General features: G+C 37.8%; 1 protein-coding gene across 1 annotated transcript in view; it reads right to left on the reverse strand.

The window, feature by feature from the left end:
- The window catches only part of FGF12 (fibroblast growth factor 12), a 577089-nt gene extending 560204 nt beyond the window's left edge, over positions 1-16885 (reverse strand). The window contains exons 1-2 of the mRNA XM_017526634.2: positions 16753-16885; positions 16446-16592 (exon numbers count right to left, since the gene is read on the reverse strand). Coding sequence (XP_017382123.1) covers positions 16446-16458 — 13 coding nt within the window. The 5' untranslated portion in view covers positions 16459-16592; positions 16753-16885. The remainder of the gene's footprint in view (positions 1-16445; positions 16593-16752) is intronic.
- Positions 16886-17427: the final 542 nt, after the last annotated feature.

Here is a 17427-nt window from a genome sequence, read left to right on the forward strand (position 1 = left end):
GAAAATCTCTAACACGAAAGGAATAAAAACAAACAAAAACCTTACTGGAAACAAAGGTTATGGAGGGAGATTAAAACTTCTCTAAAAACATAAATCATAAATATTCTCAACAAAGTATTAGAAACTGTTACATCTGTGAAATAAGACGGCATAATATAAAATGAAACAATCAAAGAAAACTGACAAATAAGCCTCTTGAAAATTAAAAATCTGATACCAGAAATTAAAGACAAAATCTGAGAAAAAAAATAAAATATAGACTTGAGCTTATAATCTAGAAGACAGAGAAAAGACAAAAGAGGTAGAGAATAGAAAATAAAACATATGAATAATAGAAACCTACGAAAAATTATCTAAGATATAAACATTTAAGTAAGATTTCCAGAATAGCAGAACAAAACAACAATAAGAAAAAAGCATAGAGTAGGAGATCATTAAGAAAATAATCTAAAAAACTAAATGATTTTCAATTTTCTAGAGATTAAAGAAAAAATTCTAGTATTAAAGAAGAGTTTCTACAGTAAATACACAGCATAATAATGAGTGAAAATAAAACTGTAAGAAGGTAACTTACTATCAATTTTCAAAACACTGAGAAAAAAGAATAGACACTTCAAGTTTTCAGAGAGAAAAAATATCAGGCAGGCATGTACAAAAAATAAGAAATCAGAATGATGGAATGACATCAAACTGGAACAACAAAGCTGGCAGAAAAAAGATGTTGTAATGGTGTAATTTAAATTCTGAAAGAAAATTATTTTAAACTTAGAATTCTATACCTAACCAAATTATTATTCGAATATGAGGAAAAATGCAGAAATTTTCCAAAATGAAAAGCCCAGAAATTTTACTCTGTATCCCTTTTTTTTAGGAAGCTATTGGAGAATGTATTCCACCAAAATAATAGAGTGAACTAAGAAAGAATAATACAGAGGATACAGGAGAACAAGGGATCCAAGCAAATACCTGCAGAAATTTTCTAAGGTGATGGAAAAGGAGATCTCCGGACCAAAGCAATGCACATAGCACTCAGCGATCAGGTTCTGAGGACTATTACTTCAACATGAAATTGATAGAATATCTGTGCATCTGAGTGCCTTAAGATGCGATTCAGACAACTGGCAGGAACTTGGATTTAAATATAGTACAAAGTATGTAGAAAGCTGGGCACATAAAAACAAGACAGTTATCAACTATAGAAAAAAACAAAATCTTATGACAAAAGGAGGAGTAATCATAGCTTAATTTGTCTTAGTCATGAAAGTATTTACATAATCATAATCATGCAACTACCAAATACTGATCTAACAAAAATAACAACGTAACAGCCTCGGAAAGATGGTGAGATGGAAAAGATGCATGTTGTGGTAAGAATGTGATAAAGGAGAGAATTGAAAGCTATTTCCTTCCATCCATAAAAAGAGCTGAGAAATTAAGAGGAAGAAGAGAATATTGTTTAGCATACAAAGGTAAATATCAACAAGAGTTGAAAGTGATTGTAGGAATAAAAATGGGAGAGGGGACAAGAAACTACTATATTTCACAATATACTTTCTATAACTGTGACAAAAATAGCACGTAAAAACAGAAAAAGAAAAAAGAAATCACCTCAAATTTTATGCATGAGAGATTGTTTTTATACTGCTTTTGCTCTAAAAGCGTTTCTGCTGGAATTGAGTATCACAGGAGATTGCAAGTCTGTTCCCCAACATCCTCCCATCTTTACTAAGACATGATTCAATGGGGTCAGCAGAGATTAAAAGAGGTTGCTTAGAGAAAAGACAAGGCTGTCGTTGCCATCTGTCTAACCGCACCTTATGGTTAATAGATGAAAATCATCTACTGACCTTCATCTTCAAAATCTTGTTCATAAATCTTGTACCACTCAAGCTGAGACCTACCCTATACAAGGTGCTTTCTAGATTTCGACCACTGATCATGATGATCCAGTTTGGTATGATGTATCTTCCTGGAACAGTTTTTTGTTTGTTTTTGAGACAGGGTCTATCTAGCTCTGTCACCAGGCTGCAGTGCAGTGGCGCAATCTAGGCTCACTGCAACCTCTGCCTCCAGGGAAGAGATTCTCCTGCCTCAGCCTCCCAAGTAGCTGGGATTACAGGCATACACTGCCACGCCCAGCTAATTTTTGTATTTTTAGTAGAGACAGGGTTTCACCACGTTGATCAAGATGGTCTTGATCTCCTGACCTTGTGATCCACCCACCTTGGCCTTTCAAAGTGCTGGCATTAGAGGAGAGTCACCACCCCCAGCCCTTACTGGAACAGTTTTAAGAGTTTGATTCAAAATCAAAATCTTTGTGGAGCTGCCATACTTTACAGCACTACACTGAACTACAACTGAAGCCACACGTTGGAAGTGTAGTGTTTCACTTAAACAATTAAGCAAACCTGAATCCATCAGACTCAGCAAAACCCCATGGCTATGATTTTGTACCAGAAGCTATAATGAGGCAGTTTGGAGATACTTAAAATAATAACATCTACATTGTATTGAATGCTTATTAAATGCCAGGTAGTGTGGTATATACTTATATTATCTCATTTAATAGTCAAAACAACTCTATAAATAGCTACTATTATTACCTCCATTATTTAGATAAGGAAATTCAGGATTATGGAGATTAGGGCCCTTACCCAATGTCTTCAGCTAGGAAATAGGCAAACAAAATTCAAGACCAAAATTGGATTCAGAAACTGTTCTTTTAGCATCTCTGCCTTCTCTAAAGAAAGGTCATCAGAATATCAAAAATATTCCACTGAAAGAGCGATGGGTAAGTTTGAAAACAAATATATTTCTGACGTGAGTCTTCATATATTTAAGCATAGAGGAGTTTGAGAAAATTCATATAACACAGTTGCGAAATGCATGTATATTGATACTTGTATAGTTTTTACTCTGTTATAAGACTTAATAATTTACATATCTTAAGAAAATAATTTTTAAGCCTGACACTTTGCAAAAGGTTCTTTTCAAAAGGACCTTTCTCCTAGAATACTAGTCTATAAGGTTCAATGCTAGAATTTTAGAAAGTTGAGAGCCAAAAGTAAACAGAAATGAAACTTATTGTTCCATTAAGCAAGAGAAGTGTGTTAGCAGCAGAGGTTGGCAAAAATCAGAGTGAAATACTGGGTCACAGCATTTCTTCTGGACCTGACAGTGTACTTCTAAGTGTGCCTTGCTTTGCACAGTAGATGTGTTTTTGAAAAGCTAGTGAATAATTAAAGCTTTGTAAGTAGAATTGTATTCTATAAGCCCTAAGAATCTGATTTTTTAAAGATGATTAGAATAGTCAATGTTTTTGAAATGTAAATGAAATCATCACCTACATTACATAATTTGTAACAGATTTCCACAATTTGCCTCCAACCATTCTTCCTTTCTTATATGATCCATTATCTACTGTATCCTGCCCCTAACCCTGCAGGATTCATGAGGAAAGAGTGTCAGTACTACATTCAGCACCTAAAACAGTGTCTAGTACAATAAATGCACACTTGATGAATGAACTAACCAATCCATTAATCTTTTCCTAGTTACTACATGTATATAAATGTCTCTCTACTTTTGCGTATATTTCATCAGCCTAGAATGATTTTCCAATGTTTTCATTTTATCCCTTCTGCAGAGTGAGTTCAAATGGCAGCTCCTTCCTAGATTTGGAATTCCTCTCTATATTCCCAGAAGATTATATTTAGGTATCTTGTGTAATAGGGGATAGTTTAAACCTTATCTTTAGTCATTGGTTCCTGGCCTGTAACACCTAGCCAGAGCAATCCACACAGACAATATGATGGTAAATGTAAATTTAAGCTAAATTTCACATGCATTGCCAGCTGTCAGTTCTTCCTAGGTTTATGCATATCTTCAAAAGCTGATTTGTGAGATGTTCTTGAGGTCTAAACTGTGTGGTTTTTCATGTCTAGCCCAAGTAACAAGCAATGTGCATGGCACAGATCAATGGATACCTCCAAGCATCGATCTTTGTATTAATTAATTAACCAGTGTGGTTGCGGGTAATGCTGGGGTAATTGTTTATATGTGATCTCATTTACTCTTTTAAGCTACAGAATTCCCTCATGAGAATGCTATCCCTGATCCCTTATTCTGGTATTTCTGAATTATCAGCAAAATATACATCTATTTCTAGATTAAATTCCCAAGCACAAGAGAATCTTAGACTACATTGTCTACACCAGGGACTCTCAAAGATCTAGAAAGCATCGGCACCTTCTGGGAACTTGTATAAAAGCAAACTCTCAGGTTCACTCCAGGCTCACTGAATCAGAAACTAGGGGTGGGGCCCAGTGATCTGTGTTTTGGTACACACTTAAGTTTGAAAACTGGTCAGAAAGTTGTCTTCACGCTTCCGACATGAACAATGCAATGTTCCCTGGACCCAGTCAACGACGTCAATATCCCTGTTAAAATAGTCAAGTTCTTTGTTCTGAAGAAATTAAACTTCATTTTAAGCCAGACAATGGGAGGAAAATAGGATTTTAAAAATCAATATAATGAATTGATATCACTGCCATTCAGTTTTTATAGCAAAATTTAAAATGAGCGTTTCTTAACTACATTGTTTGGAACTGCATACCACAGCTGCATGGCATTCTATGGTTCCAAACAGGTAAAAATGATTGAAATAAAACCAGGCAAGATGAAGAGGAATCTTAAAGATTTTAAGACAAGAATTCAGCCCCATAAAGAAGCAGAGGAAGTAGTAAGCCGAAGCATCAAATGCTAACAACAAGCATAACAACAGTAGCAGCTGTAATTATTGACTACTAATTTTAGATTTGGTTCTTAATATATATTTTCCTCATTTGTCTCATTAATCTTGAAAGAGAATTATTGTACAAATTAGGAAGCAAGGCCACAGAAATAGCTCTTACCCAAGTTACAGAGACTAAAAAGTTGTTAGTTGTGTGTTAAGTCTTAGGATCTTTCTACCACACCACTGAGCTTCCTTGATAAGCAGAACAGTTATTCATTTCGAGGGTTAGAAAAAGAAGCTGCAAACCGATGCTTAATTAAGTCCTTAGGGGTGGAAGCCAGTGTAAGGTACAGAAGAGCCTTGGATTCTTTCTTCAGCCCACCTGATAATAGGCAGGAAGTCCCAGTGATTCCTCAAGCCTGTATCTCATTGGCCCAGGGCTGAAGTGAGACTAAGCCTGCAGAGATTGGGTATTCTGAAGGTTAATAAAATCTGTGCACATACAGTGGGACTAGTTTTTCAGTAACAAAAGAAGGTTGATTAGCATATAAGACTATAGTAAAGTATGCCTTAAGTGTTAAGTAGTGGTTAAGCTCATAGACTCTGAAGCCAGTCTGCAAATTCCTAGCTGTGTGACCTGGGCAAATTACTTAATATTTCTAACTTTTCTAATCCCTAAAATAGGGATGACAATAGTGCCTGCCTCATTGGGTTTTTATGAGGCTTAAGTAAGTCATTATATGTAAAGCACAGTGCCTCAACATAGTAAAAGCTGCATAAGCATTATTTCAAAAGACTTAGTTGTATTTTCAAATGTCCTTCCAATGTTTGACATGAATAAAGCAAAGAATGAAGAGCATTTTTAAGTTTATCTGGATTTGTTTAAGTTTATACTTGAGCCCAACACCTATTATAGTTTTTTTCCAATAAAACATAGAAAAAAAAATCTGCTTTTTGGGGAAAAAACTGTAATATAATATTGATAAAATATTTGGAAAAGGACAAAAGTCCACTCATAATTCAATCATCATTATCCAAATATTGCCACCTTTTGCATATTACAATCTACTATTTGTCAATAACCAAACAAATTTTACATTATAATCAGTGCATATAGCCACATGTTCTGTTTTTATAATTACCATTATGTCATAAACCCTTCTGATTACAACTCATGTTCATAAACATGTTAATGGCTGTTAAATATTTCTCTTTCTTTTATTCTGTGCGTAATTTAAAAATTTAGTTTATTAACCATGAAACCCTTAACCTCGGATAACTTTATTATTTATTTTTTATTTTTTATTGCATTTTAGGTTTTGGGGTACATGCGAAGAACATTAAAGATTGTTGCATAGGTACATACATGGCAGTGTGATTTGCTGCCTTCCTCTCCTTCACCTATATCTGGCATTTCTCCCCATGCTATCTCTCCCCAGCTCCCCACCCGGCACTATCCCTCCCCTATTTCCCCCCAACAGACTCCAGTGTGTAGTGCTCCCCTCCCTGTGTCCATGTGTTCTCATTGTTCAACACCCACCTATGAGTGAGAACATGCAGTGTTTGATTTTCTGCTCTTGTGTCAGTTTGCTGAGAATGATGGTTTCCAGGTTCATCCATGTCTCTACAAAGGACATGAACTCAACGTTTTTGATGTCTGCATGGTATTCCATGGTGTATATGTGCCACATTTTCCCTGTCCAGTCTATCATCGATGGGCATTTGGGTTGGTTAGCCTTGGATAACTTTAATCTGGTAGCAAAAAATGCTTCTTCTGTCTAAAATAATCAGTAGCCAATCAAGCTTTCGAAGAGATAATTATTGGTTTTTAAATTGTTTGAAGGCAATGAAGGACTGAATGCAATTGTTTTTGAATAACATATTACTAATGATTGAGAACTAAAGAAAATCAATAATGTCAGTAAAACACGCAGCACTTGGATTGCTTGTCATTATTTTGTTAGTCTTTCTTTTTTCTTTTCTTTTCTTTCTTTTTTTTTTTTTTAGCAAGAAGGTGCTGGTTAGGGCTGGCAGAGAGAAGAAAACAATATCCACTGAATCAATTTCACATATGACTGATGTATAAATAAACTCATCTTAATTGTAAAGAGGACATATTATGAGGGTGAAAAAAAGACGTTATAAAAACATAATGTACAATCTGCTAAGCAAAAATATCATCCAGTTCGCCAAAAGAGATAGGAGAGAACAAGCAGCCAATCATAAATTTTTTTTTTTTGAGACAGAGTCTCAGTCTGTCGCCCAGGCTGAAGTGCAGTGGCGCAGTCTCAGCTCACTGCAACTTCCACCTCCCGGGTTCAAGCGATACTCCTGCCTCAGCCTCCTGAGTAGCTGGAATTACAGGAGCGCAGCACCACGCACGGCTATTTTTTGTATTTTTAGTAGAGATGAAGTTTCACCATGTTGGTCAGGCTGGTCTCAAACTGCTGACCTCGTGACCCTCCCATCTCGGTCTCCCAAAGTGCTGGGATTACAGGCGTGAGCCACTGCACCCAGCCACCAATCATAAACCTTTAAACAGCATGTATCCACTGTAGTTCCTATATGAACACTTCACAAATGCTGGTTCTTTCAATTCCAGAAGTGAAAGGAATCTTGCCTCTAATCCACTCTTATTTTGCAGATGAAGAACAAGGCCATTGAAAGAAAGTGACCAGCTCAAACTGAAGGTGGGGTGGGAATTAGGATTCAAATCCAGATCTCTGGATTCCCAAGACAGGGTCTTTTCCACAAGGCGACTGCAGCCATCCATCAATTCAGACATAATACCTGTGACCTATGTGATCACAATCATGCTATATACAAACTTTAGCCAAGTAGTCTTTTTCCTCTGTCTTACTGCTTTCTCACTCAGAATTTAATTAATTGCCCAATAGACTTACAAACCCAACAACTTCAGTTGTGCAATTCACAGCATTAAAAAGCTAGCTCAAACCCACTGAGTCCTTAACATTTGATGTGGTAATTATGATCACCCTGTTTTATTTTCTATAGAAGTTAAGCCTAAAGAGAATCAAGGAAGAATAAAAACAAGCTTAAAATAACAATTTCTTTGTAATAACAAAATAACGGGCAAACTGAGTTTAAAAAGAGAGAGAGATTTAGTACATCGAGCTTCAGAGAGAAGAAATTTTTGCAAGGTTCATCCATAGAACAGAAGAACCAGAACTGAAACCAGATCTTCTAGCATTTAATAGATTAGATTAGAATAATCTCAGTAGTCTGTTAGATTAATATATTAGAATCTTAGTTATATTTCGTGTGAATGTGCACCATGTTTATTTTACGCCTCAGTGTATCACCAGAGTATACAGTGTCATAATCCCACAGTATGCATACCCCAGTTGGAAAAGCTCAGCAATAGCAGATTCTAGGGAAATATTGTTTGTTGACTCAATCAACCGATGGTCTTATTTTAAAAGGCTGACACTGAGTGGTCCATGCTATTGCTTTAGGTGCCTCCCTCAGGTTCATGTTATTGAGGGTTTTGCTATATTTGCATCACCTATTTGCCTTTTATGCTAATGTGAATCAACATCCATAGTTAAAAGTGCCCATTTCACCTCATTTTAAGTTATTTGTAGGCTTGCAAATAAAGAATGATTTACATGGAAACCTTTATCTTGATACAAAGCAAATATTTCTCCTTTAAATCACAGAAGAAAGAAAGAAGTTAAATTCAATTTTAAATATTGCTGGAATAGCTGAAAATATTTTGAACTGAAAGAAGAGCCTCTAGATACAATGTGTAAATATCTAATTTTAAACTTTCCAGATTTAAACAATTAGAATGATAGTATAATAAATCTTATATAATAGTCTTGTTTGTAGAGTATCTAAACCCAATTTATTATAACATGTGAAAGAGACTAATGGCAAAAAAGAAAAAAACACACATTTTGAAACAGGAAGCATATCTAGATTTTTCAGTTTCTAATTATCTGAAAAGAAATTTCCCAGTGTGCCTGTGTTGAGGTTTGTCCAATCTGTTTTAGTGGCATCAGTACCTGATTTTTTCACATGGGTAATAATTGTAGAAATGAATGAGGAAAGCAGAAATTGGCATTGCTGCCTCCTCCTACCTGCTTGTTAAAGGACTCTTTGGTGTGTTTAGTTATCTTCGGAATGGCCTCTGAAAGTTTCTGGATTCCTTTTCTGCAGTCTAGTCCCTTGGGGCTGCTTCTCAGGCTAATGGCCAATCCACAAACAAAAGAGAAACCACAGAATGGCAGCTTCCCTTTACTTCTTTCACATAGTTTAAAGCCCCACTTTTAATTATGTGTGCTTTTTGAATCATTAGTAGGGCTTGTTTCAGGTAGAAAGCCAGGCAGAGTATGTGCTAGAGAAAAAAGAAAAGATCTGTGAAGGGGCAACAGGTGTCCTTTGGGACTTCTGCCTAGGTGCCATCAGCGGCATCGCAGCAGTTAAATACCACGGCCTCCCTGGGTGGGAGTCTCACATTCCCAAAGACAAGGAGACAGGGACTATTTCAAAAAGTAACTGGAGAGCTGAGAAAGCTAAAATTAGAACTATTGACATAGATCCTAAAAAAATCCTACCGTGCTCTGCATGCAAGCATGCTAATAAGGAAATGAGGAAGAAGATGCTGGGGAAAATGGCATGTCATCTTAGCCTCAAACTCTTGCCATCTATTTTGCATATCTATTTTCAATCCCAAGTCTGTAGTACAGAAATGAAGTCTCTCTTCTACACACACTCCCTTAACGCTAAAGAGAGTGATAATAAAATACAAGTCCCAGGCAGTAGGAGCCCTAGAGTGTTCTTGATAAAGAACACATGTATGTGTTAGTTTCATAGTAACCATTGGAAATTATCTATGGATTCATAAACAAGGATGTACATCCTCATCACCTGAGTGCTTCTTAAATATCTGAGTTCCAAGTACTTCAGGATGTCCAGTAGTTCTGAGATGCACCCCTGACTGAACCATTGTTAGTGGCCCAAATTTACACAGTTTATGTTTTAAACCCATCCAAGGTATTATACATCCCCAAACCCATACGATGTTATGTAACTGCCTCAAAACTAAGCCCTAGCAAAATAGAGACAGATTCAGGTGTTGGGGAAGTTACTGTTAAAACTGTAGAATAAGCACAAAAGAAATCTCTTTTGGTAAATTAAAACTTTTGTGGAAGTTAATGCAGATGATTTGTTGAGTGTCTATGCAGTATACTTGCTGCTAAAACGACAAAGATGGCAGAGGACCAATTTCTACCATCCAGGATCTCAGAGCCTAGTGAAAAGGGAAATATAGCTAAAAAATAAGGAAAGTCAGATTATAATTCCAAAGAGTTCTAACTACTTTATTAACATGAGTTTTATTTCATAATCATGACATTATGGTATGGAGCTTGGGGTGGGTATAATTCCTGTTTTACGGAGAAACAGAGATAAGATGAATTGCCTAAATCACTTAGTCTTTATGAGCTTTTGTTTTGTTATCTATAAAATAAAGTCAAAATGCCCAATGACAGGGTTTTAAGGGAGATCATATGTATTAAAAGCCTTTTGAAAAAGTACAAAGTGTCTTGTAAATGTTATTTATGGCTGTAAATATGTGACAAATCAGGAAACTCAATATTAACAGATGCAATAAACAATTATTGGTCACTCAGTAGCCATAAAACACCATACCTAATAAGGTTTGTGCTTCAGAAACTTAAAAGCATAAAAGAACAGGGATAAGGGAATGGCATGGCAAGAAGGTTGGCCTCCCCTAGACTCATTACTGAGGCCAACAAGCCTCATAATAACCTAAGGCAGGAAACATGTTATGCAGGTAGCTAGTTGGGTGGAATAGCTTTTATAGCAGATACATAGCTTGAATTGAAATGTTCTCCCACACAATAACTTTGTTTAAATAAACCCAAGGGGAAACAAAAGGGAGGAATTATTTCAGTGGACGATTACGTGCCTCTTTGGAGCTTATTAATCACTGTAAGACTTTGTAGTCTAGCCTCCCAGATAACCTACTAGAACTCTGAAAGATGAATGGAGAAGACACATAAAATATTAGAAATAAACATCTCTTGATCCTGTTCATGTATCCCTACACTGTAAGCTTTTAGAGGGCAAGTCAATAAACTATTTATACCTCTTTCCCCCGAATTTAATAATGTGCCTGGAACAATGTGGCAACTCGATATTTTAAATTAAATGAACTGGACCCCCTTTGATATTTAAGAATCTTGAGATCCAGAGAGGAAGAGATTTGTCCAAATTTACACCATGAGAGCTGGGGTAAGAACCTGTATTTCCTATGCCCAGTGACTATATATCATGATTTTACTGACTTATATTTTACTTATCTCACTATATATACCGGCTCAGTCTTTCATTATTGTTGTTGTTAATGTTTGACCACAAAGTAGCTCTTCTTAAAATCACTTTCCATTTCTGATATACTGACTGCTAATATTACTGATTACTGATATACTAATAGACATTTCCTTTCTCCCCTGCAGAGTTAATCTTTCTGGCTACAGAGAAATGACTGTTCTATACCTTAAATGTGTTGGTCCATGCCCCTAACTGAATTCTGATGGCTGGTGTGAAATCTAGAATAGAGAATTGAGTCTTCCTTGGGAATATACGTGCAGGTCTCTATTGAGAAAACAGGTCAAGTTATTCCCTTCCGTGTTCTGGAATCACACTGATGTTTCTGGGAGCCCTCCTGGTAACTAAATTTCCCACACTCTCCCAATTTACAATCTCTGGATGCATAAAGTTGACATCAAAAACTAATTAAGGCTATCCAATGCATATAATCCGAATCCCTACTATGCAAACTAAAATATTCTACCTGAGGTAGACACCTAGGTGTTTGCTGGAATGTTAGAGACTCATATCATGCTCACAAGAAGGTTAGTATATTCGTGAAGATAGAAGAGTGTAATCGTCAAGATCAGACTGCATCTTAGTTTTCTTTCATATTCTCAGAACTAGGTACATTCGGTACATATTAGGTGCTTAATAAATATTTGTTTAAATAAAAAGCACAAAAATTATGTTGACTGCAAGAAATGCAGGATGTGGGGGACAAACAGGTCATACAGATTATACCAATAAAATATTAATTCAATGTGGCAAGGGACATGTCAAAGGAATCTCAAAAGGGTTGAACAGAGATGTGACAATAGAGGAGGATAAAGCTGGATTCACTCTGTTTAGAAGTGCCTTGATTTACGTAGTCAAATATATCACATTACCATGAGTTAACAGCAGACTTTGTCAGGAGCTTAAAAGGAATGTAGAGAATAAATATTTAAGGATAATTGGGGGTCAAAAGTAAGTGATTGGAGGATGAGCAGCGAGGGTATTTAAAAGTGAATTTGTTTTCTGATCTCACTATGAGGCACACAGTTTCTTTTTCATTTCATTTCTGTTGTTTCCAAAAACAACCAAAAGACTTAGAACATAATCACATATCCATGAGCCTCCATATTGATTAGTCAGATAATATCAAATCTTCTCTACTGAGGTGCCTGGAGTGGTGTCATCCATTCTTAGTTACAATCAGTTCCCTGAGAGCTACATCAGTGCTTCTCAAATTTTAAAGTGCATAAAAATGACCATTAGATTTTGTTGAAATTCAGATTTGATTTGGTAGATCTGGGGTAGGGACTGATATTCTGCATTTCTAACAAGTTCTCAGGTGATGCAAATGCTGCTTGTTTGTGGACCACCAGTAGTAATGTCCAACATCAGTGGCTAACTCTGGCCATCCATTAGCATCACTTGGGAGCCATTTAAAAATACTTATGCCAAGGTGCAGTGGCTCATGCCTATAATCCCAGCACTTTTTGGGAGGCTGAGATGGGTGGATCGCCTGAGATCAGGGGTTCGAGACCAGCCTGGCCAACATAGTGAAACCCCATCTCTACTAAAAACACAAAAAATTAGCTGGGCTTGGTGGCAGGTGCCTGTAATCCCAGTTACTTAGGAGGCTGAGGCAGGAGAATTGCTTGAACCTGGGAGGCAGAGGTCACAGTGAGCAGAGATTGCTCCACTGCCCTCCAACCTGGACAACAAGAGCAAAACTTCATCTCAAAAAAAGAAAAGAACACACACACACACACACACACACACACACGCACGCACGCACGCACAAAACAAACAAAAAAAACTTATGCCCAGATCCCACTCCAGAACTAATTAAACCCAAATCATTAGGTGTATGGCCTAAGCATCTTCCCATTTGAAAAGCTCTACAGGTGTTTCTACAGATAATATGCCAGCTTGAGGCCAGAAATCTACCTAGACAAAGAAAGACGTGATATGGGTGGGGGTCAGGGAGAGGTGAGTGGTGTGTGTGTGTGTGTGTGTGTGTGTGTGTGAGAGAGAGAGAGAGAGAGAGGAGAGGAAAGGAAAAGACAGGAGGGGAGAAGGGAAGGAAGATGAGGGGAGGGGAGAAAAGAAGAGGGGAGGGGAGGGAAGCAGAGAGGAGGGGAAGAGAAGGGAAGGGAGAGAAAAGGAGAGGATAGAAGCAGGGAGGAGAGGAGAGGGGAGGAGAAGAAGGGAGGGAGGGGTAAAGAAGAAAGGGGGAAGGGAAAAGGAGGGAGGGAGGGAGGAAGGAAGGAAGAAGGGAAGAAGAGAAGAAGGAAGGAAGGAAGGAAGGCAGGAAGGCAGCCTGCCTCTTTCCTCACTCTAAATCATGCTTCTCAAACATTAATGTGCATGCAAATTACCTAGGTATTTTGTCAAAATTCAAATTCTGATTCAATAGAACTGGAGTAAAGATGGAGATTTTGAAGTTCTAAAAACTTTGTCTGCAAACCACATTTTGACAATCAAGAGTCTAAATCAGTGATTTCCAAACATTGCCGTACCTAGGGACCTCTAAAGAAAATACCTATGCTTTTTTTTTACACCCCAATATTCTAATTTCATTGGTATGGGGTGCCATCCCAGGAGGAGTATGTTTAGAAAGTATGTCAGGTGATTCTAATGTGCAGCAAACTTTGTGAACCACTGGTCTAAATACTAAACACTTTCTCTCATTTAAGAATCTCAAGTCCTTAAGATATGCAAGGCACAAATTCTGTCAGAGCCGCTCAGACTGTGTGCCAACCTAAATCTTTCAGACAATGTTAAATACATGGTGCACAAAAACCACTGAAATTAGATCATAAATTAAACTTTAGATCAATTGATTTATTTTCCTCTCTTCTTTACCCTGTATGACAGGGAGTGATGCAAAGTTGTAAATAAGGGAGCAAAAATAAATGATCTTATTTATAAATAGCTGAAGTTCAACTATCTGGACACTGAACAAATGCTCTAAGAAAGGTTTACAAATGCTAGAGTTAATGTGAAGGTTGTCAAGTGTTGGCCATGGGATTCGAGATTATACAGGCCATTAGATTAGCATATGGGATAGAGAACTCTTGAACCCTCAACTGAATCATGCAATATGACTCTGACCCTATCCTTAAAGTGTTTCTAATAGAAAAGTATTATATATACATACATTTGAGAATGTCTTCCTAGAATTAGATTTGAATCTGTTGGGGAAAGAAGTTTGCACATGGCAGAAGAAAATGTGAAAGGTGCACCAATTAGAATGAAACACGGATACACATTTCTCTTAATACACTCTTTTTGGCTGGAATAAAAATTTCAAGCTAGCTACCATCGTTCACTGTGCCATTTGCATCAACTTAGAAAGTGAGGCCAATGTGTAAGTAATTAGCCATTCTTAATCTGATTGCCAAGTGGCTAACTCAGCTTCATTAAGAAAGTCCAGGAACTAACGTGCATAAAGACTTTCATCATATTTTTCTGTCAGGGGCAATTATGGGACCTCTGCAAAATGTCCACAATGTTGGCTTACGGCAAAAGTCTTCATTGCCTTTGGATCAGTGCTGTGATTCACTATATCACTGCTATCTTGTTTGACATAGAACTTCTGAACTGATTCTTCCCAGATATATTTCTGAGCTTCTTTCTCCTTTCTGAACTCAAAAGACTGAATAACTAGAACGCTACAGTTAGCAATCTGATAATTAAACCGCCTGGAATGCTGAGTGACATGTAGCATGTTTTATGGGCAATGAAGGAAAATAAAATTATTGCTGAGGGATATAGCCTCTTTTTATGACAGGCCAGGAATTGGTATATACATTGGAGGCAAAACTGTTACCAAGAGTCCTTGTCAGATAACAAAATTTAATGACCAAATACCAGGTGTCATCTAAGCAAGAAAAACTGTTTCATAGTAAAATGATACTCTTTTTCTGTTGTTAACCTTATGCTCCAGAAATACTTAATCAACTAGAATATTACAGATCTTTATGTGTTAAAAAGGACTGGTTTTTTTATTTTAAAATGGATTCAATAATAGAGTTAATATATGCCTCATGTATATTTATAGGCATGAATTCTCTCATATATGTACATCATTGTGAGACATGGAGATGCCCATGAATGTATCATAAGAATAATTTGCCTGAACGGAAAATTGCCAGCTAGTCTTAATCCATGTTGATTCAGCTCTTTGTACACTATAAATGCTTACCTAGATTCAAAAACTTTAAATCTACTAATTAAATACTCCAAATACTTTATTGAACATAGAACTGCTATTATTCAACACTCCAGTTTCATTAATCAATCCAGAAATAGGTAACTCACCACCACTCCCTGATCCTAAGTACATTACCACAGTGACTGACATTCCTGGTTTAAAAATAAAATCTTGTTTCAAATATAGCTTCCCGAGTTCTGGGTAATGAATATAGTTTCATGAAAGTTGACATCATTTCTTCTGATTTCGCCAGAATTAAATACATCCAGTATGCCTCCTGGATATCTGACCACCATATCACTAAAGGCTCTCACAATCTGGTGGGCGTTTTAAGGAGAAGGAGAAACAGACCTGCATAGATGGGGTTAAATCCAAAAGATATCTAATCTTGTAATTGTAACAGTCATTGTGTTTATCTGTGTTCAATATGCCATTCAGAAGTGGATTTTTACAGTTCATTTTTCAGTTGGTATGTATACATTATGCAGATTTGCTTATGAGGAGAACATTAATATATACATGTCCAGAACTAGTAAATGCATCATACTTGGAAGCCAAGCAGTTCTCCGATACACTGTTCTTCTTAGAGGTCAGTTCTAACGCATGCTGTTTCAAATAGACCCAATTTCTCTGCTGATATGTATTCAAAATGCAGTAGGATGTGGTCATACACACCCAGAAATACCATCTTCATGAGGTGGGGGTGGAGAAATTCAAACATTTTTTTTTTTGAGCAATGCATTATTGGATATCAGATAGAAACGTGCCCGTCAGCAATTCTAAAGCAACTGAAATAGATTTATTTGAGTCCATCCATTATATAGAAAAGATATTGCTTTACTAACACATACCTCCTCCTCCTCCTCCATTTTGGGGGGACTCCCCCCACCTCCCCCCCCAAAAAAACTCATCACACTTCACTACGCAACTGATGGAGTATTAAACACCGTCTTCCAAGCTGTGGGAGTTAAAAAGAAGTCGCCTTCCTGCCACACTTCCCCAGTGCTGCAACGGACACAGCATCTCCTCCTCTATCGACCTAGTATGATGTTCGCTCCCCAAGCACTGCAGTCCCCTCGCCGAGGATTGCCTTAGCCACACGCACATGCAGCGGGAAGTCCCCCGATAGGGACAACCACATACCTTTGCTCTCCATTTCGGTCCCTTTCGAGTGCTGGGAAGTTCAATGGAAGTTGGCCGGAAGATGTGGGCCCGCTTCAGATTCCCAAATCTGGGAAGCCAATCTGATGATTTCGCCCGTATTTCCTTCCTTCCTTCCCCTCAGGCTTCCTGAAAGATGGGATTTCTTAAACCTTGAAGCTGCAATCAGCCACCAAAGGACACTTAGGAGCAGCAGCAGATTGCCTCTACAGGGGATACGTTGCGACGCGCATCTGATACGGAAATGCATGCACGGTGCCCGCTCAGATTTTTTTTTTTTTTTTTTTACCTGGGTCTGGAAGCTGCAGGCAGGAGCTGTCCTCCGAGCGTGGTGCTGCAGGTGTAGTGACAGATCATCCCACTTTGCTCTCTGGATGTACAGCAGATTTGCATGGGCGCTGGCACGCATGCGCAGGGCGTCCCCCCTCCCCTTTTCACCGCCTCCCGCTCCCCCGCCCCCTTCGCCTCGCTCCCCAATTCGGTCCTCAGTGATCCCAGCTGAGGAGCTGTAGCATTCGGTCACAGGGAAATGCTGCTAAAAATAAACTCCGGACCGGATTTTCCTCTGCAAACCAGAAAATGGATTGGACTGGTACTGTGTGCATCAGTCCCATGCGATTTTCCAGGACGGATTACTGAAGTCTTCGAGAAGGCTAGGGTCTCTAGGCAAAGTATGGTTTTATTCAGAAGGCAGAGAGGAGAGATTTACCAATCGTTTTTAACGTTCACAATTTAGGTTTCTCTTTCTACTTGCTGCAGTAACTTTCCAGCTGTCTGCTTCCCTCTCCTCTCCCCACCGACTTCACATTGCTTGTTACATTCCTGTACGTGTTTTGTTTTGTTTTGGGAGTGGGGTGAGAGTAATTATGGAGCTGTCAAAGGTTAATATTCTCCCGCTTCTTTGTTACTCAAACTCAGTGTTTTCCTGCCCGCCTCCACCTCAAAACTGTTCCATGAGCAGGCT

Source organism: Cebus imitator, unplaced genomic scaffold (assembly GCF_001604975.1).
Source record: "Cebus imitator isolate Cc_AM_T3 unplaced genomic scaffold, Cebus_imitator-1.0 Scaffold43, whole genome shotgun sequence".
In the NCBI taxonomy this organism is placed as follows: domain Eukaryota; kingdom Metazoa; phylum Chordata; class Mammalia; order Primates; family Cebidae; genus Cebus; species Cebus imitator.